The 26803-nt window shown below is 42.9% G+C and overlaps 1 protein-coding gene across 1 annotated transcript in view; it reads left to right on the forward strand.

The window, feature by feature from the left end:
- The window catches only part of TEDC1 (tubulin epsilon and delta complex 1), an 83785-nt gene that overhangs the window by 43736 nt on the left and 13246 nt on the right, over window positions 1–26803 (forward strand). The window contains exons 6-7 of the mRNA XM_069862464.1: window positions 12058–12144; window positions 15233–15445. Coding sequence (XP_069718565.1) covers window positions 12058–12144; window positions 15233–15445 — 300 coding nt within the window. The remainder of the gene's footprint in view (window positions 1–12057; window positions 12145–15232; window positions 15446–26803) is intronic.

Below are 26803 nucleotides of genomic sequence, written 5' to 3' on the forward strand. Positions count from 1 at the left end.
GCAGAACCCCAATTTTGGGGCCAGTACTCCCATTTTGGCGTCAGAGCTCCCACTTCCAGACCCTTGGATTTGATCTCTGCTTGTCTCAGTGCCCACATCCCCCTGGCTGGGGCCAGAACTCACATTTTTGTGGCTTGAACACTAATTTTAGAGGCCAGAACACTAGTTATTGGGGGTAGCAAAGTGATTTCGGCATCCAGAATGATGGTTTTTGAGCCAGAGCACCGATTTTTGGACAAGAGCGTGAACTTTGGGTCCAGCAATGCCACTTTTTAGGCCAGAAATAGCATTTTATGGGCCAGACGACCCAAGTAGGGGCCAGAGCCCCTACTTGCAGACCCTTGGATTTGATCTCTGCTTGCCTCAGTGCCCACAGCCCCCTGGTTGGGGCCAGAACTCCCTCCATTTTTTAGGGCCAGAACACTGATTTTAGGGAGCAGAAGAGCTATTTTTGGGGAGGAACACTGATTTTTGGTGCCAGAATGTCCACCACGTTGAAGTTCTGAGTGGGTGTCCCTTTGGGGGCCCCCCAGCACCTATAGGTGCCCCCCAGCCCCTGTAGGTGTCCCCCAGTCCCCTATAGGTGCCCTACAGCCCCTATAGGTACCCCAGAGCTCCTATAGCTGCACTCCCAGTTCCTATAGATGCCTCTATAGGTGCCACCAAAACTGTAGCACCACCCTGTGCAGCTGGGTCATGGTCAAGATGGCTTGGTCCAGCATGTTGACTTTCTGAGTGGGTGTCCCTATGAGTGCTCTCCTGACCCTATAGGTGACCTCAGGCCCTATAGGTGCCCCAAAGCCCCTATAGATGCCCCACAGCTGCTATAGGTGCCACCAAACCTGTAGGACCACCCTATGCAACTGGGTCATGGTCAAGATGGCTTGGTCCACCACATTGATGTTCTGAGTAGGTGTCCCTATGGGTGCGCTCCTGGGCCTATGGGTGCCCCCAGTCCCCTATAGGTACGCCACATCCCCTATAGATACCACAGAGCTCCTGTAGCTGCCCACCAGTCCCTATAGAGCCATTGTGGAACCCCAAAAAGCCATGGTAGGATCCCAAAAGCTAGGGTGGGACCCTAAAAAAGCCATGGTAGAACCCAAAAGAGCTGTGGTGGGATCCCAAAAAGCCATGGTGGGACCCCAAAAGCCATGGTGGGACCCCGAAAGCCAGAGTGGGACCCCAAAAAGCCATGGTGGAATGCTAAGAGCCAAAGGTAACCCCCCCTTACCAGGCCTCCTTGATGAAGCCCACCAAGAACTTGCAGACCTCGATGGATTTGTCCACTTGGAAGGTGATAATTTCCTGGGCCACCCTTTGGATCCATCTAAAGCCCCCCCCAATCCATCCAACCCCTCCAGATCCGTGTACCCCACCCCAATCTATCTAACCCCCCCACAGATCCATCCAACCCCCCTCAGATCCATCCTAAAACTCCCTCAGATCCATCTAACCCCACCCCCAACCTGATCCATCCCAAACCCCCCATGATCCACCTAACCCACCCCCGCCCCCGATCCATCTAACCCTCCCAGGTACATCCTAAACACCCCCCCGCAGATTCATCTAACCCCACCCCCCCAAGATCCATCTAATACCCCACAGGTCCATTCTAACCACCCCCCCCCACCCCGATCCATCCTAGATCCGCCCAGGTCCATCTAAACCCCCCCAAATCCCTCTAAACCCCCTCCAGATCCATCTAACCCCCCCATGCAATGGGTCATCATGGACTCCATAAATTGTTGGAGTGTGTAGCAGGAATGTCTTAGTCTCTTACACTGTAAGTAGGGGAGGTATCTCTGAAATACAGTAGATATGTACTGTACTGAATAGGAACTGTACTGTGTAGCTTGACTGATCTGCACACTTGGTTATGATTGCCAGTATCAGAAAAACTGTAAGTGCTACTGAGTTTCACTGCTGCTTTTGTGCTTTTGCTTGTTTTATGCCATACTTAACATAATTTGAATGCTGAGACAATGACAATGACAGTGACATACTATAGTATAATTCCACCTGAGACAATGCAACTGGAATGAATAAGCTGGAGAGACAAGGCTGAGGTGCTTTGACAACAGTTGGCCTTGGGTAATTTTTTTGGGTGGAAGGGCTAACAAACCCAGTGGTGGGATCAAGTTGCCCCAGCTCTGGTGATGCTTTGGGACAGCACAGGGAGGCTACACGCTTTGTTGCTCCCATGTGATGCTACAGAAAAGGCTGAATTGAATGAAAATCTGTTTTTAAAGGTGAGAATGCAGCTCAGATTGGGAGGAGACCAGTACAGCCTTTTTTATAACCTTCTAGAATTGAACTTTCTGTGCATTTGGCCCATGATGTTAATTTGGCTTTATTGGCAAGTTTTAGGGTTTTTTTTATGGTTATAAAATCATCTGTTACTCATGATTTGCAAGTGGTTTGGGATGTGCAGTTCTTTTTAAATGTTTTCCCACTTAATTTAAAGGACTGTGTTAAGAAACTAGCAAGAGAAATGAATTGACATAAGGGAGACTGTAACAGACTTCAAATTAGTGTTTTGTCTATAATGTCTTTTTTTAAAATGTGTCAAAATACCTGCATGCATGATAGGCTATGATGGCTTGTCAAGGAAGAGCTAGGCTGGGTGAAATTGTATTCATATCAAGTTGGCAAGCTTAGACTAATTTGTATATTGAATAGCTTTTTAATGTCATTGTTTAACTAACATAAACATCTATGATAATTCTGTGTGCCGTTGGATATCCAGTGGTGGAAGCCATTCTTCTTTGTCTTTCTTTTTATGTTGTGGGGTTGCTGGATTTTCTTTAACATGTATTTTTTTTTTTTTTTAGTACTTAGAGGCTGTATTTCTGGTGCTGTGGATGCTGTGCAAGCCAGTCCTAGTCCTGGTGTACGCTTGATGGTGCCCCAGGAGCACCAGTGAAACCAGGCTGATCCTTCCCTGATGAGCTGGGGAACCCCTGGATGTCACTGCTCATCCAGTCCTCAGTTAAGGACCACCTGGTCCTGACAAGCCAGTAAGCAAAGAAGGTGGCAGGGACCTGGCAGGCACCCGTGGGGAGGTCTGCAGGAGGAAGGCAGTTCACTTGAGCCTCCAAACCGCTGTTCTTGCAGGGAGAAGATGGGGAGGGAAAAGGAGACTTGGGAGCATTATGTGAGCTTTGATATTGGCAGCTTGTGGTGTAATTGACTGAGAACAGATGAACCTATACGGAAATTCCACTCCCCCCAGAGTTTATGACATCACTTGCGCACAACTTGTGCTACGTAGCCCTTTATTTTGAAGAGAAAGTAGTAAAACTCCAGGGAAGGAAAATACAGGAAAATGTTTGTAGGTGTTTGGAATACAGGCTTTTAAAGAAAAGCATTTTTTTGGCTTTGTATTTCTGCCAAATGCAGGATAAGGATGCCAAGGAAGGGCTGAGTAGGTGGATATATTAAGCTGGTGGCAAGGATGGGTGGGATAATAAAGGTGACAGGGTAGAACCTAAAGGGTTAGTTTTCCTGCTGAGTTAGTAGTCATAACACACACCAATGGAAATGGATGGACAGGGACACAGGCACACCCACCCCCAGTGTGGATAGCGTAGCATCAATACAAATTAGAAATTACTTGCTCCTGATTTCTATGTTCTTTTTTGTGGTAAAACAGGGAAGGGGAAAGATAACCCTGAGCATGCATAATGATTTTTTCTGTGTACAGAAACAGCCTGAATAAAAACAGATAAATAACAGTCTTTTTTTTGACATCAGCTACATGGGGATTCTGGTTGGCAGTACCAGATGAGCAGCTGTGAGGCAATACTGTGAGACAATTTGGTGCTGTTTTTTAAAATCCTCTGGCTGAGGTTTCTCTAAAGTAAATTGTGATCTTTGGCACCCATTGGATATTCTTTAACTGAGTGTGTATTCAGCTAGAGGTTCTTAGTACTGCCTGAAAATTTTGGCCTTAAGCTATGCCAGATTAAGCAGAATCAGTGCTACCTTTAGGGAAGAAAATTTTTATCTATTCTATTCTCATTCATGTTATCTTGGCTGTTCAAGTATAAAACTGGCACTTCAGTCTTCTTTTCTCTGATGTGTTTTCCCTATTTTATTGTGCCATTTCCACAGGTGAGATGCAAAGTAGTGAATTCATTGACCTATTCCTCTGCAAATGAGTGTTGGAACGTTGTTAGTACATCCCAGTTCATTGCCTGTATGTGAAAGCTGTAGTACAAATTCTATGTGCCAAATGCCTCATTTTGTTTGCTTTAAATACCATTTTCTTTCAGTTTCATTTTAAACAGCTGTTTTGTAAATCCCTCCACAAATAGCAATATGTTTTATAATCATGATTTTTGTCACCTAAGTTTTTAACTAGTGGTTTGATTCCCTGCTCTCAGCAATGTAAAACTGAGGTCAATTAATTTTGAGCCGCGATGGTATAAACCTGGTGTTGGCAAGTGGAAAATGCATGTATTTTGTTTTAGGCGTTGTAGGTTTTGCATACATTCAAGCATCTGGTATTACAGTCTTCCACCTAAAGCTGCTATGCTTTTTGTATTTTATCTTCTGCAAAAGATCCAGGTCTTGTTTTCCCTTCCAGTATGTACCACAAAACCCCAATACCATTACAATTCCAAATGAGGCGATGTTCAGCAGACACAGAAGTACCTGCTGCCGGAGCCCCAGAGGGCCTTCCCCCATCCTTGCTAGTGTTTTGGTCAAGGACTCCACAGGGTCCTGTAGCTGGCGGTGGAAGAGGTACTCAGCCCCTTCTGTTATCAAGGAGCCTTTCTGATCCATCCTTCTTGTGGAGATTGGGCTGCAGCGTTTCTGCTGATCTGTCTCTACCCTTAGCAATATTTCACAGACAGAGAAATTATTTCAGTGGATCTTTGTTTACCCTGTGGCTAGGACCTACGTATTGGTCTTTTTTCTCTTACTGGTTTCTGGTCTTCAGCTGCACACTTCACCAGTGTGACTTTCTTGTTTTCAGGCCTATTTATTTTTGTGTCAGCTTTGAAGGGATATATCTTAAGCCAGCTTTGCTTCTGAAGAAATCACAATGTGGAACTGAATCTTGGAACACTGTCAACCTACAGTGTTGGTTTCTGTCCCCATGTGAGATATTTATGATATCAAGTTTTTCTCTGTTTTTTTTTGGTGAAGAGATGTCAAAACATAGCCCTTTGAAAGTGCAGTATTGGCAGTAATGTGCCATTTTAATCCAAATGTCATCCACCTAACTGCCTGCCTGCTGAAAAACTCTAATTAGTCAAGGTTTGCGGGGTTTTTTTGGTAAGGGAGTTTTGTGTGAGGAGCAGAGATGAGCTGTGCTTTAATTTATTTGGTTGTGTAATTTGTGCTTGGTTACTTCTCTAAAGCCTTAATCGTAAATCACTTAAATTACTTAAATCTTTAAATTACTTCTAGTAATGTAATTTGTGTAACTTTTTCATGAGTGTTGGCCTCTTTTTTGCATATTTTTTTGAAGGAACTTCTCCATGCATCTTCTCTCCTGAAGTTAATAGATTCTCAGAACTAGTATTCAGAGTACCAAAATACAGTTGAATAAAGTAATTTCCTATTAAACAAATACAAGTATGGAATAGTCTCTTTATACTTTCCCGATATAAGCTTTCATATTAAGCCAACCCTGTTTCGAGCCTCGAGTCACACTTCAGAGATATTGGCATTTGGCATTTAGAGTGAAGTCTGCCATAATCTGGAGTCCAATGCAAGTGTTCTGTCTACAGATCTATGTCAATATGTGATGAACAATCAGTATTTTCCTCTGAGCCAAGAAACATAATTTATTGCTGAAAGACTATTTTTTTTGGTCTGTCTAACAATAGGATAATTTTCTGAATATTTAGGCAGAGCAATTTTTGATTAAAATACTTTTGACACTGATATGGTAGTTGAATCTGTGAGCATCAGAGATTAAATACTTGTTTTGTGGAGCTCTGGAACTGAGCCTGTGAAAAGGTGCATTATAGAGGGGATTGAGGCATGGACTACTGCCTGATGAGTGGAAGACCTTTATTTAGGCTTAATGGCTTCTTTATATATGTTAACTAGTAAGAACATGCTGTTTTCTTTACAATGACTGATTTTTGCTACTTGTTCATGCCTAGGCTAGGCATACCATTGGCTAAGATTAACTGTTCACGTGCCATCTTAGTGTTTCTTAGAATCACAGAATCACCACCAGGTTGGAAAAGACCCATTGGATCATTGAGTCCAACCATTCCTATCAAACACTAAACCATGCCCCTCAGCACGTTGTCCACCTGTCCCTTAAACACCTCCAGGGAAGGTGACTCAACCACCTCCCTGGGCAGCCTGGTGGCAAGGATGGGTGGGATAATAAAGGGGACAGGGCTAGGCAACCTAGATGATGTTGTTGCCTAACTGGAGGCTGGCTGATGTTGTGCCCATCTACAAAAAGGGTCGCAGGGAGGACCCAGGAAACTACAGGCCTGTCAGTCTGACCTCAGTGCCAGGGAAAGTCATGGAGCAGGTGATCTTGAGTGCTATCATGAAGCACAGGCAAGAGAACTGGATGATCAGGCCCAGTCAACATGGGTTCACAAAAGGCAGGTCTTGCCTTCTATGACAAAGTGACTCGGCTGCTGGATGAGGGAAAGGCTGTGGATGTGGTCTTCCTGGACTTCAGCAAAGCCTTTGACACAGTTTCTCACAGCGTTCTGCTTGAGAAACTGTCAGCCTCTGGCCTGGACGGGCACACACTCTCCTGGGTGGAAAACTGGTTGGATGGCCGGGCCCAGAGAGTGGTGGTAAACGGTGTGAAATCCAGCTGGAGGCCAGTGACAAGTGGGGTTCCCCAGGGCTCAGTGCTGGGTCCAGCCCTGTTCAATGTCTTCATCAATGATCTGGATGAAGGCATCGAGTGCACCCTTAGCAAGTTTGCGGACGACACTAAGCTGGGTGGAAGTGTCGATCTGCTGGAGGGTCGGGAGGCTCTGCAAAGGGATCTGAACAGGCTGGACCGCTGGGCAGAGTCCAATGGCATGAGGTTTAACAAGGCCAAATGCCGGCTCCTGCACTTGGGGCACAACAACCCTATGCAGTGCTACAGACTAGGAGAAGTCTGTCTAGAAAGCTGCCTGGAGGAGAGGGACCTGGGGGTGTTGGTTGACAACCGACTGAGCCAGCAGTGTGCCCAGGTGGCCAAGAAGGCCAATGGCATCTTGGCTTGTATCAGAAACGGCGTGACCAGCAGGTCCAGGGAGGTTATCCTCCCTCGTTACTCGGCACTGGTGAGACCGCTCCTTAAGCACTGTGTTCATTTCTGGGCCCCTCACCATAAGAAGGATGTTGAGGCTCTGGAGAGAGTCCAGAGAAGAGCAACAAAGCTGGTGAAGGGGCTGGAGAACAGGCCTTATGAGGAATGGCTGAGAGAGCTGGGGTTGTTTAGCCTGGAGAAGAGGAGGTTGAGGGGAGACCTCATTGCTCTCTACAACTACCTGAAAGGACGTTGTAGAGAGGAGGGTGCCGGGCTCATCTCCCAAGTGACAGGGCACAGGACAAGAGAGAATGGCCTCAAGCTCCGCCAGGGGAGGTTTAGGCTAGGCGTTAGGAAAAAATTCTTTACAGAAAGGGTCATTGGGCACTGGAACAGGCTGCCCAGGGAGGTGGTTGAGTCACCTTCCCTGGAGGTGTTTAAGGCACGGGTGGATGAGGTGCTGAGGTATATGGTTTAGTGTTTGATGGGAATGGTTGGACTCGATGATCCGGTGGGTCTCTTCCAACCTGGTTATTCTGTGATTCTGTGATTCTGTGACTTTGCAACAGAGGTTCCTGAAGTTTGCTGAGTTGGATGTGGAAAGTTTGGCTGCGGAGATCACAGCTGCCTGTCATAGGAAGCAAGGGTCTCTGCAGAGATTACATCCTTCTGCGTCTCTCTTTGCTGCATTCTCAATGCAGCCTGCTCTGAGGCAGCTCAGTTAAGCTCAGTTTAGCCTCTATAGCAGCACTGTTGTTTGTCCCAGTGATTGTTTCTTTGCAATGGTTTATCGAAGTTGTTACTGCAAAGTGTTTGCTCTTGGCGTTCTTCATGGAATTACCTCTCCACAGAGATTAGCACTTTGAATTTGTCATCACTTTTTGTCTCTGTGTAGGTATTTTGGAACAATAACTTCTTCCAGAAGAGTAAAGGAAATGGATTTAATTGTCTTAATTTTGTGTGGACAGAAAGACAATTTTCATACATTATCCCTAAGCATTGGTTAGATAGTGAGGCACGGTTTTTACTTGCTGCTTCACTTTGTTCATGAGACAAAATTAATGCTCTTCTGCAGATGTTAGTCCTTAAATTTCATTAGGAGGCATGGGTCCTTAGGTCAGTGAAAATGAGCAAGCGGCTTTAGTTGCAGCTTGTGAATGGCTCACATTTTGAGCGGTTTATGTAGCAGCAGAAGTGGAACTGCTCATCAGACTTAAAAGCATTATTTTATGAACTGTTGTTGGTACAAAATGAGTAAGAAAAGGTGCTGTATCTGGGGAAAATGCAGAGGTACAGTTTGGACTTTGGTTTCCTCAGTTGCAAATACAGCTAAAATGCCAGCAGTGGCATGACTGCTATGAGTAACCTAAGGAAACGTGTGCCATTGACCTCCAAGTCACAGTGTGTGGTTTAGTTAAAGAACAACAAGTGCTTGTGAGAAGACTGAGTAAATGCTGAGGCTGAGGGAAAGAAGCTGGCTGATACAGAGCAGAGGGCTGTTAATTTGCTGAATTCAGGTTGGTCTGAGTCACAGTTGTTATCCTTGGGTCATGGAGATTGTCCTTGTGGCCAGATTCATAGGCATGCACTCCGTTGTCTTCTCCCTGCCTTAAATGCTGATTCATTTTTATGTTTTTTGCTAAGGTATCTCAAGGATATTTGTAGTACAATTTTATTGTGTTCTGCTTTATTCTCTGTGGTGCAATAACATCAGAGTCTTGTGAAGCCCATACAAAGGATAGCAAAGGATATTGGCATCTAGGAGCAGCTTCTTCAGTCTCTTGGGGCAGAAACTCAAAAATCCACTCGTGCAGGCTTTCTGATGTTGTCACAGCGCGTTCCAGCTAGGTTGAAAACTGTCATCCTAGGATAAGCAGTGAGGTCGTCTCATGACTTATTTATGGCTGAAAAAATCCAGCTCACAGTTGCTGGCCTGGTATTTCCAAGGGTCGCGATACCTTGGTGAAAGGTGAGGATGGGGTAAGTAGGTGAGTCAGATGAGTGCTTTCAAATGAGCTGTTCAAGGTTTGTATGACTAATGAAGCAGTTTGGGGCAGGGGTGTGAGAGGCAATAAAAACCCCAAAATGTGAAAGATCCTGAAAGGCTTGAAGATTAGGAGACTGCTCAGAAAGCCTTGGTTGTTATTAAGAGCAGTTAACTCCAAACCTGTAAATGATCTGTTGATAAAATTTCAGAACCACATCCTCTCAGTTGTGGTGTGAAAACAAGTGGCATATAGCTTTTTTAATATTCAGGAGCCCCTCTAGTGACACTAGACTAAAGATGATGAGTATGTTGTTACTAAGACATTTTTTGGAGGCTTAAAATGAAAAGCTCCCCATTCCAACATACTGCCTTCTTTAGCTGTTATAAGACATGTTCATACTGCAATTACATGCCGCTCATGACCACATTACAAAGCTACTTCAAAATCAAGTAACTGAGCTGTTGCCTGAATATTTAATCAACTTTTTGGCTGAGTTTTATTGCCGGCATCAGATCCCATAATATAAGCTATTTGTGCTGTAGATGTATCTATGAAAAATGGAGAAAAGGAAAAAAAAGAGAGAAACCCATTTTTCCACCTTTTGTACGCCAACTGAGCTTGAACAAGCAGAATCATTTGAGTGTAATGCATGGTGTCAGTTGTGTGAACAACTGTGTAATAATTGTATTTTGGATCCAGCAGTGCTTTATAGTAAACTGCTCATAATTTCCAGCACTTACTATTGCAAATTTCACTCCTTTCTTTCATTTCCTTATCTTCAAATTATATCTGCAGAATAAAATTGCGAAGTCAACTCATGCTTTGCAGTTCCTTAATTACATGTTAGGTAGTAAGTGACTAAACCAAACAAAGCTGTCAGAAGATCGCTGTCTATATCAGGTGGGTTTAACTGGTACTGATCTGGTCCTTATTCTGTTCGAGACTGTATACTGTTTGTGTGCCATGTTAAAAAGCTGCCTTTGGCAACAGATCGGTGTTAAAATTGTTGATTTCAAATGTATGCTCAGTACTGAAATTGTTAAAGCTGTTAAGCTCTGATTAATACTTAATGCGTTCATCTATCATTCTTTTCAAATACTTTTGTGTTTTACTGATATATAAATATTTAGTCCTGGAATGTCTCTTTCTCCATATACGTGTGTGCATACATGCATGTTATGTGTTTATTTATGAAATATTTATAATTTGCATAGCGAGAACATAACCTCTATCCTTTAGGTGCTTTCAGGTGAAGGGAGGGATTCCTCGTACAGTGGGTCAGACACTTATAATATACATAACATATTTAAGATGAGTTCTTCCACTCCATTTCAATAAGGGATGAAACATTTTGGTGGAGGAGGCAGAGAGAACTAGAGATACTGGAGTTCTGAATTTTCTGCAGGTACAGGAGCAGGATGAGAGGGACTAGTGGAGGGAGGAGTTATCTGTTTCTCACAGTTGGGGTCACGACTGTTGAGTATGAGGAGACCAAGTCAAAGCCCAGCTGTGTAGGTTTTAGCTAAGAGAAGGCTGTACCTGGCATGGAAGAGAAGGTGACACTTAGACCTTACAGCCTTGATAAATGTGAGTGAGTGAAAGATGAAAATAAAAATAAAGCAATTTCTCTTGGAGAAACATAGTTTATTTTGGTAGTGAAGAAACGCAGAAGATTTGAAGATGGTCGTTGTCATATCCTTGTAGCTGCTGAAGAGGGCCACTGCTTTGCTGAGTTGCGGGGTGGAGAGGGGCCAGACGGAGGTCTGGTGGCCACATCAGCGGCCATATCAAAGCCCACCTGTGCAGCAAGGATAAGTAGGGGAGAATGAGCGATTATATCTCTGCCACTCGTTTGCCTATCAGGATGACCAAACTGGCCCATGGTCACCTGTCCCTTCCCACGTACCAGTGCAGGTATGCAGAGGTACATCATAGAGGTACATCATAACTGCAGAACAAAAACAAAGACTCAGAGGTGATCCTCAAAACAAAAGTATAAATAAGTTTTGTGATCTACATATGTTATGCTTGGCTATGTGTTTTTGTGATGGAAACGTCCCGATCTATGACCCTGGAGTTCTCTGGATTCCTACACACTGGTGGGGATTGCACTGCAAACCACTGTCCCCTACCATCAGCACCACTGACAAAAGATAAAGGAGATGGGCTGACTAGTACCCCAGATGTTATCACTCCAGAATGGACTATAAGAGAATGAGAGGAGCAAGCACTAATCAGAGCTCACTCTCAGCTGGTCTGAGATCCCCCACCAACATCCACAATCCATGAGCACTGGAGCGCTTGCAGAAACTTAACTCACAGCAGCTTCGAGGAAACATCTAAAGACTTTATCAATGAATTCCATACAGGTCATATGGTCCTTCTTCAAACCGTTATAGGATGCTGATATTGGTCTAGACGTAAGCTTATATTCTTGACTTAGAATTGTAACATTATAGGTAATGAACTAAATGTTTGAATACAATTCTGGGTCCTACTCTGTCTACCTTGAGGTGTGACAGTCATGCACCTCGACCATACTTATATTGGAATTACGTCTCTTTGATCCATCAGTACAATATGGAAACTCACATTTATGTATATAAAAGGTGAAGGTGTTAGTACATTTGAGAACAGGAATAACTCAACGATGCTGGGAAGGGAGTTTCACGTCACATTTCCGGAGCTGGTGTTAGTGTTCTTGTAAAGTAACCCACTGTTGTCCCAGGTGCCACTAGCACTCTTTTATAATTTATACCAAACATGCATTTCCTTTAGTTGACAAATGACCAATGTGACCTTATTTTCTTTGTTTTGTCTCCTTTTCTCTAGCTGTTACAGATTCTGGAGTCTGAAACCAGGCAACTAGAAGCCTTTCTGGAGTGGAAGCAACTTGAACCAGTTTATTGGCAGTGGATGGTAATGAATCTAACTAATTTCAAGAGGTGGAGCTTTCTTGACTCTGAAAAATAGCTGACTGTTTCCAAAGGCTCCTTCCCACAAAATAAATGCTGCAAATAAACTGTTCAACAGCACTTGAAACAGAGAAAAAGCCTTTAGTAAAGGAAGGAGTATTTTCTTAGTTCTCCTTCATCCCTCTGCTTTTCTTGAGTAAAACTCACCCCGCTAAGCTGAGGAATTGGAGGGCAGAGTGGCGGAATTCCATACAGTGAACACAAATGAAAGTGTCTGATCTTCATCTCTTTAATGTTTTTTAAATGTAGCAGTTGTACACTTTGTTAAAATTAAATGGCTTTTCAGAAGAGAGCCTCTAAGCTTTATTGTAGCCTTGAGAACAACTAATTTGCAAGCAGCTGATATTGAAAACAACTTCATTTTTCCCAGTCAAATAATGTGTTGAAATTGCAGATTTCCCTTTGAACTATGTGGAATGATCATAAGAAAATCAATAAGCCTTCCCTTGAGCGTCTTGTGATTTCTCAAATGAGTGTAAACGGTACCATCCATCTCTTTTCTCTCTGCAACTTTTGCCCATTCATGGTTGCTGAAAAAAATTCTTTACAGCACCACATTAGCTGGATGAGTTTACAAAATTTTGAGACTCAGTGGGCTGACTGTTAATTGCCCATATGCCTCATTCTACACTAAAAGCAAGGCACAGGAGTGCAAAGTGACCTCACCTGGCTTGAGTATTTCCAATGCAGACCCATGCAAATTGCAGTTTGATATATAATGAGGTTTACTTTACACGTCTACCTTATGGTTATTTGGAAAGCATCAACACCAGCATAAGCTTGGCTCCAAACAGGTAAAATAAAACTGCAAGTGTGATGGCATTTCAGTGTATCCACCAGAACACTTGCCTCTGACATGTTTAACAGTGTAGGGAGTATTGTGAATGTTAGTGTGCTTCCTGGGGGGAAATCCTAAACAAATCATCAAATCACGGAGTGTTTTGGGTTGGAATGGACCTCAAATCCCACCCAGTCTTACCCCCTGCCATGGGCAGAGACACTTCCTACTGGATCAGGTTGCTCAAAGTCCCATCTAACCTGGCCTTGTAGAAAACCTGAGAAGCACACCTTTTAAAATCATTCAGCAGGCTGCATGGAGGCAAACTTGCCTTTCTTTTGTTTTGCTGATGATGGTGGTGATCCCCAGATGTTGTAGGATGTATGGGAATGAGATGTGCTTTCAGGATACATTAGCTTTCTCTTTCCACTTACCATTTTTTTCTCTTTCCACTTGCCCTGTGTTTTGCTTTGCTGATCTGATGGATGGGATGATTCTTGCATAGCCACTGCCAGGTCTTCCTGAGTGTTGTAGATAGAAGCCTGAGTGAGCATGACATAGCAATAACAATGGAGGGACTGCAGTGATTTAAATTACTTTAAAATTAAAGTGACTTTAAAATTCTATCATTTGATGAATTTCAAATTAAAATAAAACAAAACAACTGAAAAAACAAACCAGAAAAGCTTCGTTTTAATTACAGCAGTTTGTTAGCCTGTTGGTGCCCAGAACATGTCTGCTTTTTCCACAGCTGGGCCTTTGGTCAGCATGAGCTGCTGGCCTCAGTGCTGCTTTGTGCCAATTTACAGTGCTGATGCTTCCTGAGAAAGGTTTTGTTAGGGGATATTCTGCCATTCTTACCCATGTTAGAGTGTTTTTTCTTTTATGAGCCTAAAAGTCTCTTGCTGTGAATTAAGCCAAAGTTTTTAACCTAACTGCAGAAAAGAGAAAGAGGGAATAAAAACCACATTCCCATCCTCTTTATAGCAATCTGTTTTAAGTCTAGGCTGTTAGCATGTCACTGCCTTCCCAGTTCTTGTTTCTAGGCTCAACAAAATTGGTTCTCTTAATGTCTTCCTTCAAACTGCTGCTCTCATATGGGACTTTGCTTCTCATTTGTCTGTGTTTAACTTCAGAAGTGTCACCCGCATGTCAGTGTTAATGGTCAGTGCTCTTCTATCAGAGACTTGTATTTACATTTTCTAAAATGGTACTTGACTTTAACAGCATGACACTGGTGACTTCTGGTGCTCTGACATCTCTTCCAGCGGTGTTGCTGCTGGGCCAGTAGTTATGCATTTGGCTTTCCCCTGCCTGTATGGACACCATGCTGCTCAACTGCTGAATTTCCTCTTGCTGTTTTCAAATTACTTCTCCAATTTCTAAAGAGAATTTTAAATGCAAATTATGTTGTTAAATAAGATTATGACCTGTCCTATTTAATGTCTTCTTGATGACAATATGGAAATAAACATTTAATAGTCTTTGAGCAAGGAGGTCTGGGTCCTTTAGTTATGCTATGTTACCCTGACTTGAAAACTATGTCTACATATCTACGTATCTATCTCTGCACTGCGGTGTACAAGTGCCTACATTTCAAGGACTCAGAAGTTATTTGGTGGTTTTTTTGAGTATTTCAAATAATGGTTGCTGTCTCTAAAGGCAGTTGCAGAATTAGTTTTAGGACCAGCTAGGTGATCATGATCAAGCAGAGCTGACAGAGCTCCTGACCAGCCTGGAGCAAGGATCTCTTGAGGTTCCTCAACTTGTATAGTTTTATATGCATAAGTGATTGCATGGGTGTTAACAGCTTTCTGTGCCACAAAGCCGATGGAGCTTTCTGGAATGGTGTAAGGCTGTATTGCCTTCCTGGTCGTTTCATTGCTTTGTTACAAAAGCCATAGAAGAGCATCCAACCTCAGAGTCTGAGGGAAAGGGGCATATCTAGAGCTTCTGCAGTACTAGTGATCTCCATCCTGCGAGCGTTACTTTATACTTTAGTGCATGGAGAGTAGCTCACAGTAGGCAGTGCTTTCTGAAAGAAGCTCAGGTAGCGAGATAAATTTTCTGTTCACTTAGAAACACATTATAGTGATCTGAGGAGATTATCTCTTACAGTAACTCTGAAATTGTGGAGCAACCGTTTACTGAGGTGGCAGCTGTGAATTCCTTATTATGGATTACCAGGAAGATGCTGATGGGGGGAAGGAATGATTTCGCTCTTACTGAAAAGTAATTCTTGTTTTCCCTTTAGGAAACTGTGTTAGATAATATGGTTGAAGAGGGAGCCGCTGGCGAGTCCCAGGACACATGTGTGGCAAAAATCAGGCTGCCAAAGGTGACCTCACACTGCCCGTGGGCTGACAGTCTGACTGGGCAAATTGACAGATTATCCAAAGATCTATGGACTCTCCGTGACCAACTGCATAAGCTTGTAACACACCAAAAGGCTTTGTGGTTTGAAAAGGTAAGGCTTTGGGTGGCATTCTTGATCATTAATGACTTTTAAGATCCTGTATTTTTCAGCTCTCTCAGTGCGACCCATCCTAGGGCAGCCTCCCTGTTGCTGCTCTGTGTCAACCTTGCTGCAATCTTAGTGACAGATCTACAGTTACTTGTCTGTTTATGCCTACAGCATGCCAGGTTGTCTTCGAACACAAAGTAGGCTTCCATCCCAGCATGCTTAAACAAAATAAGTGTTGTTTTGGAAGGGAAGACATCAAAGGATAGGGGCTGCAGAGGAGAGAAGAGGAGGAAGTTATGGCAGCCTCCAGAGAGGACAGAGACAGCAGACTGAAAGCATCAGTGATGGTTATAGTGAGAACGATAAAGATAGGTATTAGCATAGGAGAGGCCAGAGCTTGTCGTCTTTCACTGAATTGGCAGTCTTTGAAATGTTTGATGGGGGAAGGAATAAGATGGATTTGAAGCCTGTGAAGTGAGAGAAGGGACTAAGCACTAGATTTGGTGGAAGAACAGATTGGATGTGGGAGGCTGGCTGTGGGGGAAAGCAGGGGATATGAAGGTATTCGCTGACTTAGGGATGGGGAGGCACAGGGAAGCACCTGGAGGGGGGCGGTGGGGCATAAAAGGAGCTGTTGATATAGATGTAGAAGGTGAATCCGAGTGTTAACATGCTGGCATGAAGAAATGTATGATAAAGATACAGGCATAAAATATAGTAATTTTTTTCAGGCATCGAGAAGAGGGAACACTAACAGGCAATCTATGAAACCTGTGAATGGATAAAAAATGGAAGAAACATTTAGGGCAGATACAGCAGTTACAAAAATCCTGTATCACTGTTTTGGGTCTGTATTCACTGGGGCAGGGGTGGGAAGGGAGATTTGCTTGTTTGGGGTTTTTTTCGTTTTATTTATTATAGATTGACGTGTTGGTAAAGAGGATTATGGATTGGCTGACAAAATAAAAAGTGTCAGATCGAGAAATATTGATCAGAGGCAGCCTGGGCTGCAGTGGTAGAGTTCAAGGTCCAGAGGGATATGGGACAGGTGAGGAGTATAGTCAGGACTAATTTCAGGAAACCGGACTTCCAGCTCTTCAAGGAGTTACTTAGTAGGACCCCCTGGGACTTTGGGGCTAAAGGAGCGGAACAGAGCTGGCAAATATTTAAGAATACTTTCCATAAAGCGCAAGAGCGCACAGTCCCCGTATGTAGAAAATCAGGCAGGAAAGGGAAGAGACTGGTGTGGCTGAGTCGAGACCAGGTGGTTAATCTAAAGAAGAAGAGGGAACTGCACAGGCAGTGCAAGCAGGGACAGGTAAACTGGGATGTGTATAGGGACGCTGCCCAGTTGTGTAGGGATGAGGTCAGGAAGGCCAAGGTGCAGCGGGAGCTGAACTTGGCAAGGGAAGTGAAGACTAACAAGAAGGGCTTCTACAGCTATGTCAATCAAAAGAGGGAGGTTATAGAGAATGTACCCCCACTGATAGTTGGGAATGATGATCACGTATCAACAGACGACGAGAAGGCTGAGGTACTTAACAAATTTTTGCCTCAGTCTTCACTGATAACCAGTCCCCTCACCCCTCTTGGGTCATGGGACAGCAAGATGGTGAAGAGGGAGGGTAAACCCCTTCCCACAGTAGAGGAGGATCAGGTTCATGACCACCTGAGGAACATGAACATATGTAAGTCTATGGGACCTGATGAGATGCATCCCAGAGTCCTGAGGGAACTGGCTGATGTGGTTGCCAAGCCACTCTCCATGATATTTGAAAAGTCATAGCAATCAGGAGAAGTCGCTGGTGACTGGAAGAAGGATAACGTTGTGCCCATTTTTAAAAAGGGTAGTACTGCCACTAGCATTGCCAGATTTGCTTGCTTTTGTGGCAAATGAGGTGCGACTGTTGCAGGACAACTCAGATCTTTGATTCTAAACCATAAAATTTCTAATCATGATTTCCAAAGCAAGCTATGCTCTGATTATGCTGTTAGATATTTTGTTAAATATGGTATAATAATCTCTGTAATTTTTTGAAGCTCAGGTTTGGAAATCAGGTACAACAAGATCCGCTGATGAATTCTTCATTGTGCTTTGAAATAGATGCACTGATTGGATTTGAATGATGGTTGGTCAAGTTCCAGCGTTTGAGATTCAGTAAATGTCATATGAGTCTTGGAAAGTGGGAAACAAATGGAGTGCGTCTTTGTGTTGTTGAAAGGATGGTTTTTCAGAAGTGCCTCCTCTTTTGTTTTGTAATGCTACACACCAGCATTTTTTTGAGTGCTAGGGGTCAGATGACTCTCCATCAATCCTCTTTATATCAGCCCTTCCTTTGAATAATGTTGCTGCCTATGTGATGCTTTCTGTCTGTAGTCTTTCTCTTTTCCCCATGGTCAGGATGCTTGCTGGATGCAAGCTCATCTATCAGTTGTAGGTTTCTGTCCTGTTCAGTCTTTTCCCTGGAGAAATGAGCTTATCAAATCTTTCCTTCTGTACTACTTTTTTAGTCAAACAAATAGAAGATATGGCGGTAGCTGAAGTGGTCATTATCTCTAACTTTGTACATTGTGATACTGAGACATCCGAAAGTTATTTTGGCTCTCACAGGCACTTCCAGCTGAGGGACAGTGTGGTTCAGTGTTGCTCTTGTGCCCACTACCTTGTACTTCTAAAAGACATAATACACAGAGTAATTATGTCTGTTGGTACCAGTAGGCCTGATGTCTGTGCCAGGCAATTGAGCAGAAACTGTTCTGAAGCACAGAACTGAGGGCACATAGTTAAGCTTGATTTACTGGGGAAGAGACAGCGCAGTTTTTTGCTGAGAGGAATTATGAATCTGAAATCTGTTGGAGCTCTTTGAAGAGACTAGCAAGCATACTGGCAAGGGAGGTTGGATTGAGGTTGTTTAATTGCATTTACAAATGGCATTTGATAGTGTCTGAAAAGATTCTCAACAAAAATAAACTGCCCATGTGTATGTCTTTCCTCTTACCCTCAAGCAAACAGAAGTGCAGGCAGCGGAGAGTGAGTGGTTGTGATTGGTTTGCAGAGGTGGTTGCCGGTGGAGCCTTGTGGCCCATGCTGCTCAGTGCTGGCAAGTAAGTAGATAGCAAGGCTGGGATGAGACTAAATCCCTGAGAGCACATATGAAGGACAACAGCAGGGATTATAGAGCACCCCTGTATGAGTAGTGAAGTGGTATAATGTGAGATAAAATTGCACGGAGATAAATCTAACAATTGCATCTGAAAGGAGGATCATTTTACATGCTTTTTTTTTTTTCCTGATCTGACTGTCAGGGTATGTGAATGAGCTCTTGGGGTTATAATGATGGTTCTGTGGAAATGCCAGTGGTTGGACATGGTAAACTGAATCTGAAGTATTGCTAGGAAAGCAGAAGAAATCAAAACTTAAAAGATTCCAGTCTGTTCCTGGAGTGCTGTGTGCAGTTCTGGTGTCAGCTGTAACTCAATAAAACCTCCCTGAGGTTGAGCTGAAAAGTCACAAGGAGGGCAAGCAGTGGTGACCCAAGCCGTGAAAGGGTTTCTCTGCAAGGAAGTTTACCTAGGTTAGGGCTCCTTGCACTGGAATAGGAGGGAATGAACAGGAAGATCACACTGGAGTAAGAGGAAACATTTTTTTACTGTTCTTTTTTGGGTTTTTTAATGCTCCTTGGTTTTCATGATGGGTGAACCTAGACGGAATTAGTGGACAAATTAATGAAAAAAAATCATTGTTAAGCCTGAAATACGGGAAGTATTCTTGAGTCAGGAAAGTCCTCAGCTGCAGTCTCCTGGAGTTTAGGAAGTTATGTCTTCCTGTGAGGAACTGTTAGATACTTGTCTGGTCCTAGACTCACTTCCTAGCTATTTGCTGTGAAAGGCTGTTGGAGGCAGTGGTGGATTAAACAGAGCTGATAGAACAAGGTAACTCCACTCTTTCTTTGCATTTAGCATCACAATTTAGGAGAGAAATTGGGGAGACTCCAGAAGAAAAAAATTAAAGTAATTTTAAGTCTGGAATGTGAGATCTTTGAAAGTCTTTATGACAAAAATAGAAAAACTAAGGTGAGGTGTGTGATTCTTTGAACATGAAGTTGTTTTCTGTGGGGGGAAGATTTTGATTTTTGTGTTTTTTCCCATGTTCTCAGTGACTGGGACAAGAATGCTTGTAAATTGCAACACTGAGATTGTACTTAGATATGAAGGAAATAATTTCCTAATGCCCAGGACAGAGAAACGTAGGAGTAGGTTGTCTGATGAGCTGTGAAGTCTCCATTCATGGACACTGCAAGAACCAGATTATGGAAGTATTTGTCAGGTATGGCTGAGGAGGAGTTGGTTCTACTCCAAGACTGTAGATTGGACTTGAAAACCTGTTGAAATCTCACTTACGCCTGTGATCGATTGATTGATTTATTTTGGACTGTGTAGTGGTATTTCAGGTGTCCTAACGTCGTTGCTACACAACAGTGGTTTACACCACTGAACACAACTGCTTGGTATTCAGGATGTGCTTTCGGGGGCAATGTGTCCATCTGTTGCATGTTCAATCATTGCTCATTGGTCATTGCACACTGTAGTTCTGGTAGTTAAGCTATTCATATTAAACCTTTTAAAATTAAGGAACGTATTTTCTTTATTTTCTTTTTATTCTTTCTTTCTTTATTTTCTTTTGTTTGTCTCTGCCTGCTCCCAGCACTTTCCTTGCTTATGTGCTTGGAATGATCCTGACACCATTTCCTTTTTCAGGGATGTTCATTAGAAGACATCTGAGTGTTGCCATGGGATTTGGGTGATTTGTGAAACCCTGATTGATATGACATTTTAACTGATATTCATCTCTAGGCAGCACTGCATTTAGTATCTTGGAAGAGAAAGGGCACGTGACAGAGGTGTGATCTGAATATGGGACTTTCTTATTGTTAGCTTTGTTCTGCTGCATGCAGTTCTGGGCAAGTAATCGTTGTTTCTCTGGTGACATTTTGGGGATTGTAAATGATCAAAAAGTTGACTGAAATGGTTAAGCTTTAAAAATGTTTCTCCTCTTAGAAATAAATATAAATGTAACAGATGAAACCTCCTAATTCCAGAAGAGAACTTGTTTGTTTGCTTTTTCCTTTCTGAACATTTCATGTTGTCTATTCCCCTCTTTGAGAAGGGGATTTGATTTCAGTCTGTGTTGAGCATTTGGCATCCACAAGCTGGATTGCAAAGTGTTTGACTCCAAATGGTGATCGTTTCAGTTGTCATCACATAAATGCTCACACCATGCTGAGCTTTTGTTGAGACATGGGATAGTGTATCTTGGATCCTCTGTGCTCTCTAGTGTTTAAAAGCAAGACAGACTTCTCTGAGATGGCGATATGGTGAGATGGAGCTTGCTCATGCATGTATCTTTGAGGCATGTTCCAGAAAGACTTAGAGACATTAATCTGTGTTTGAACATGCTCTTTCCACACTTAAGTCCTCTCTAGTAATACTGATGGTGTTGCTTGCATGCTTGGTTCATGCTGTGCCTGAATACCCAGAGTTGAGACGTTAAGAGCTTGTAGTCCCTGGCCCATATTTGGCCTCCTTAATTACAGTGGAAAAACATGCTGAAACCCACATACTGTCTTTGGTTTTGTATTATTCTGCTGATCAGTCACCTCTCCATCCATTCAGTAAGCTCTAGCCTCCCTAAACTCTTGCACCTGCAGCCTCGATAGGGTGGGAGGATGCAGATCTGCCCATTTTGGAAGAGATGTCCATTGGATTCATACTGTGTTGGGGAAGGGCTGTATGGGACAGGGTTGTTTGTTTTCTCTTGCTGGGGAGAAGGAAAGTGCAGAGGTGGTCAGTGGTGGTGGCAGGAATGGCATGGGACACCCCATCAAGGGAGGATGGCAGGGTCTAAAATGCAGAGAGGCTTGCACTCCATCCCAAGAGTCCTGAGGTTCAGTCAAACTTGTTGCCACTGCCAACTCATTGCTGCACACTGCTGGAGACCTCATAGAATCTAATAAATGGAGATTTTTTTCCTAAGGTTCTTACATTTATAAAAGACTGAATGGTTTTTGATGCACTTGGATTTAAGGCTTCACTATCTGAAGCAGCAAAGCAGCTCCAGAGGCTCATGCTGAAATATTGACCTACGTGTTTCTGGTTTTGGTTAGGTTTTCTTACTGGTATTGAGTTGAGTTTTATCTACCCGAACAAGTGCACTTCCAAAGTTTTTCCAAATGAATTGTCAGGGGACATGAGGAACTATGGTATGGGTACCCCAGTAGCCACTGCTAGCACTCAGTGGCTGTGCTGTGTGTGGCTAACCTGCATGTAAATAAAGGCATGTGCAGTGTATGTGTGTGCATGAGGGAAATTATTTTCTCCACTGTGCAAATGATGAGGAGCACTGGTGGGAGTTGGACTAGCTCCTGGTCTGCTGTGTTCCCTCCTGTACCATTTTGCAGCTGGGCTGCATTTCTGCTGCCTTAAACCCAGGACTTGTTGGCAAAGAAGCTGCTGAGTTCTTGCTCAAGGATTCTGAAGGCTTGTCAGAAGCTCTTCTTTTTACAGGAAACTGTTCACATTACATCTTTCCTATTTCTGCTGCTTATTCTAGTTCTCTGGGCTTTCTGCTAATATGGAGATGTTAGTGTAGTGAGTAGTTAATTATCCAGGCTGTCTGGGGTGCAGGTAGGGGATCATTCAGTGCTGGTGTATTTCCTCAGTTAGCACATTTCCTTCCCCAGTCCCAGAACATTTCTGTGTTCCACTTTGTATTTGCAGACCTCCATCTGGAGCACTGATCAGCTGTCAGTGGAGCTTTTCATGCAAAAAGGAATTGAAGAACTAGCAAAACCATAAGAGCTGCATTTGGAAACACATGGTTAGCTGGGCCTGGATGTCTGGATAGAGGGAGAAAACCCAGAGAAATCCACAGAAACATCCATCAAGGGGAGCAGTGGAGGACATGTACAAGAGTATGGCAAGGAAGGACAAGACTAAGGGCTTTTTTGTATAGTGCTTATTTGGTTAAATGTGCAATTAAATTTGCTGCTGATGTAGTTGCCATAGTATTAGCAGATGTAGGTTATTAGAAAGCATGGATGCACTGTAGACAGTAGGAAGTAAGAACCTAATCTTTGCATTCACTTTTTGCTCATATATTTTCTTGCATTGGTTTATTTGTCACTCATCAGTGTTCCTAGCAGGAGATCTGAGGCTGCTTGTTTCTGGTAAGTGCCTGTGGAGAATGCGTTGGAGATCCGTGTCATTGATCCTGGAGGGCAATGTGCTCTCTCTTGTGTTGGAAAGAGGGAAGAAGGCATCTCTGTGCATCAGTTCTCCTTTTAATGTCAGGATTTAACATTTGCGTTAGACCTGAAGCCCGCAGTTAGCTTTAAGGCTGACGTACACGTGGGAAGTTAGTGCACATAAGCAGAACTGGGAGAATTTTGAAAGACTCTTGGTTACTCCTGAGGACTCTGTGCCAGTTGCTCAGACTTGAAACATCAATGTTAAGCTTGCAGCATAAAGAGAGATGAAAAAGACAAGTATTCTTTGTTTGCAGATGCAACTTGCTGTGCAGATTGCTGAATGAGTGCTGATCTGTATGAGAGACAGAGAAACTCTACATATTGCTTGCTAAATCAGCAAACCCATTTCAAACACACACAAAACCTGCAACTGAAAATAAATTACCCAGCCTGACATTTTTCATTGGGCTTATGTATTCTAAAAGACTCCGGCTCCTTAGGGAAGAGAGAAACATTAAAACCTAGAGTGCTGTCTCGTTTTGCATGCAGAACTCTGGGATTTGAGGTAAGTGTGGGTGAAAGTTTTTCTTGCTTCCCAAATGATGCTGTTTTCCCCTCCTTTGCCAAAATGCAGAATGTTTGCTCAGTTGACAGTATCAGTTAAAATATAATCAATAACCAGTGTTAATATTTTACTTGCATTATTTGCCAAGATGTTGGGTACCAACCAAGGTAATGAAACATGTAGTAAATGCAGCTGAAGGATTATACCCCAATAAATTTTAGATGATCATTATTTAACAATAAACTGTAAAATAAACCCATTCCAGTGGGAGAATGTGTTTTGTAGCCACTGTAAATATTTTAGTGCCTTTTTAAGAAATAATTGTAGTTCTTATGTTCTCACAGTTAAAACACAATCAAACATGGACAATGGCTGGGAATGCCTGTAGGTATCAGATGCACAAGGTACATAAGATTGCAAGTCCCAGCACAACCTTTACCTTTTGACTATGAGAATCTTGGAGGCTGATGGGTGGGATATGAGGTACTTGTGGCCAGGAGTCTTGCAGGTGGTGAGTCACAGCAACGAATCTTGTCATCCCCAAGAGCAATATCTTGGGGACGTAGCTAATTTTGGGTGACAAAGGCTGTATTTAAACACTATAGCCAGTGGTTGTATTTTAGAGCAACTCTACCTGAAACACTACAAGTGTATTTTACTGAATATCTCAGAGTGGGCTTCTGGGACAGTAACGTCCAGGAGGTGTCTGTCTTGCTGTACAGCTCCAGGCAGACTGTCGGGATGGGTGGCTTCTCTGCCAGCAGGAGTTACAAGTAATGTGTACTTGGCAGTACTGCTTGGTTTTCAGGTGCATTAACAGAGATGCTTTTGGAAGGACCGTTTGTGTTCATGTGTTCAAAGCTTAACTTCAAATTTTCTTCTTTCTTAAAACCTTGGCCCTGTTGTCTCAGTCATCTGCCCTGAAATCAAGGGTACAGGAGCATAAGTGAAGTATTCAACTGATTTCTCTGTCTTTGTCCCTTGTGCTTGTAGAGTATCTGAAATAAAAGTAAACCTGTAATTTGATATTGTGACATCCCTTCTTCCCAGCCAGAAATGCATCTAAAGAAAGCTTTAATACACTTCTGAGATCAAAACTCACTACTTCTAACAATCTTAACAGCTCTCTCAGAACTGTAGGACGGATATTTGATTTTTCCTTCGCAGGTTAGCTGTAGGATTTGCCCTTTGACTGCTGCAAAAGTTATGACAGCCATTCAAGCATCTTCATATCTATCTGTGGCTGCTACTTACCATCAAAACTGTGAGAGGAACTGCATTTTTACTGGCTTTAGAAAATGTCTGCTTTTTTACTGAAACTCTGAAAATGTGCTTTGTAGACAAATCTCCAGCTGGGAGTTAAGGTTCATTTGCCTCCATGCCATAGCTGTAGGTTGCTGGTGAGACCTTTGCTGCTCTGGATGCACTGTTCCTGCTGCCCCCAAAAGCAGAGAGCAGAGATGCAGGGCTGCAGAACGTTCTGCAGTAGAAGTGCAACACCTATGGAGGGAACAAGAGAGGTTTCTTTTTGGTTTTTTTCTTTGCCCCCTAATTTGCCTTGTAGTTTTTACATAAGACAGACCCTTTTCTGAAAATTTGTATGAATAAGTGGTAATAACTTTCCCTCATCTGTGTTTTTTTAGGAATGGTTTGTATAAACATTCTTTCTTTGGGGGGACTACATTGCCAGAATTTATTTCTCATCCTATTCTCCCAAAGCAGGGTAATACAGAATAGTGCAAGTCACAAGCAGCACTTGGTTTCTAAAGTGGCTGCTTCCATGTTGCAGCGTGGTAGAGCTCTACTTGAAACAAAGTGGGGCCGTCAAAGCCTCTGCAAGTCACTCAGATCTGAGATGATATCTCATATCATCAGTGTTGTCTCTGCTGGCCAAGATAAAAGTTTGGAAGAACAAATGGAAAAATAAGTGAACAATTTGTTATATGGTGCAAGACTTGTCTGTTGCCTTCCTTTGTAATTTGTAGTTGTCAAGGTCTATTTCAAAGTAGCTCTGCAGCCTTTCTGCAAGTGCCTAAGTTACTTACACTGACATACTCTGCTTTTCATACCATATATTTTCATTATGCGCCTATTACTACATTAATTTGTGTGATCTTATACTTGAATTCAAGGTTTTTTAAAAGTCTAGAGATAAAACTGTAGTTAAAGAAATGCACTATAAAAGGCTGGGCTATTAGAATGGAATTTTTATTACTGTAAAATGCTGAAGATTTATAATTTACAGAAGGAAATAGGTGTTTATCTCTTATTCCTTGTGGGTCACACTCAGATTTGTGTGGCATATGGGACTTTGACAAGTCTGAACTGTGTCTCCTTGTACTTGATGGTAAAGAACCTGCACATTTGGTGCTCCTTCGTGGGACTGTCCCACCTCCCTGAGAGCAGTGAGACCGTACTGTTTGGTAGGCTTGCAGATCTTATCGGGAAGTAGCTGAAGAGGTTTCAATGAGCTCCTGGCTCCAGAGCATAGTGATTCTGCCCATCTTGTTTTAAGCTTGTGCTGATGCTTTGTGTCTGCTCTTTTTGTGTTCGTAACCTCTTTAGCTGATCAGAGGTGATGCAGAAATTATTGATTTATTTGAAAACCATTAACTATTTTAAGGTTTATCCCTGGCTGGTTCTGCTGACAGAGTTGCTGCAACAGAATAATCACATCCAATTCAAGGGCTGTCCTTGAAGCAACTGCCTCTGTGTGCGTCTGTTCAGGGGTAGGATCCAGCCCAGCTCCATTGCAGGAGGAAAGCTGGGCGAAGCCCTTTCTGTAAGCAAGTCTGCTCACAGGAGCTGGCTGCACAGCAGTTGCAGCATTCTGTTGCCTATAGGCATAAGAGGATTAACTTCCCTTTTTGTTCCCTGTCTGATAGATATTTGTAGGTTTAGCAAGCAGGCAATGCTCTTATCAGTCATTTGCTTTTGTCTTGTGTATTGGTATTTGGAGACATTAGCATTTTTCTGGTAAGGACCCTGAAAAATCTTAATGGTATTCTTTTCCCCTTTTCTTAATCTTCTATCCTTTTCCTTTATCATAAGCTAAACCGACTTATCTGACTCCTATCAACGTGGTATTTAGATACATGAACCTAAATGCAGACTCATTTGATTATCTTAAACAAACTGACACCCCCCCCCCAAACCAAACCAAACCAAATTATCAAAGATACAGAATCCATTCCAACAAGATCAGGTCACTCCTCTTTATGAAATTATCTCATTCAAATACTTTAACTTCTAGCTTTCCATTACTGGGTTTCCTCACCATCTAAAAGCTTTCCATTGGAGAACAGCTTGGATGCTGTTCTAAAGGCTGAGCAGAAGCAGCTTGGATGCTGTTCTAAAGGCTGACCAAATGACTTGCAGTCTGATAAAAAAAAAGCACTGAGCAGCAGTGCCGTGCCAGGCTGTGGTAGCTGTTCTTCCTTGGATGCAGCTGTGTGCATTTCTGCATATATTTTTATTTTCTCCACAGAGGACTCATCCCCCTGTTAAAAGATGGCCTTCTGTTCCTAGATAAATAGGTACATTTCCTCT

Source organism: Phaenicophaeus curvirostris, chromosome 8 (assembly GCF_032191515.1).
Source record: "Phaenicophaeus curvirostris isolate KB17595 chromosome 8, BPBGC_Pcur_1.0, whole genome shotgun sequence".
Lineage (NCBI taxonomy): Eukaryota > Metazoa > Chordata > Aves > Cuculiformes > Cuculidae > Phaenicophaeus > Phaenicophaeus curvirostris.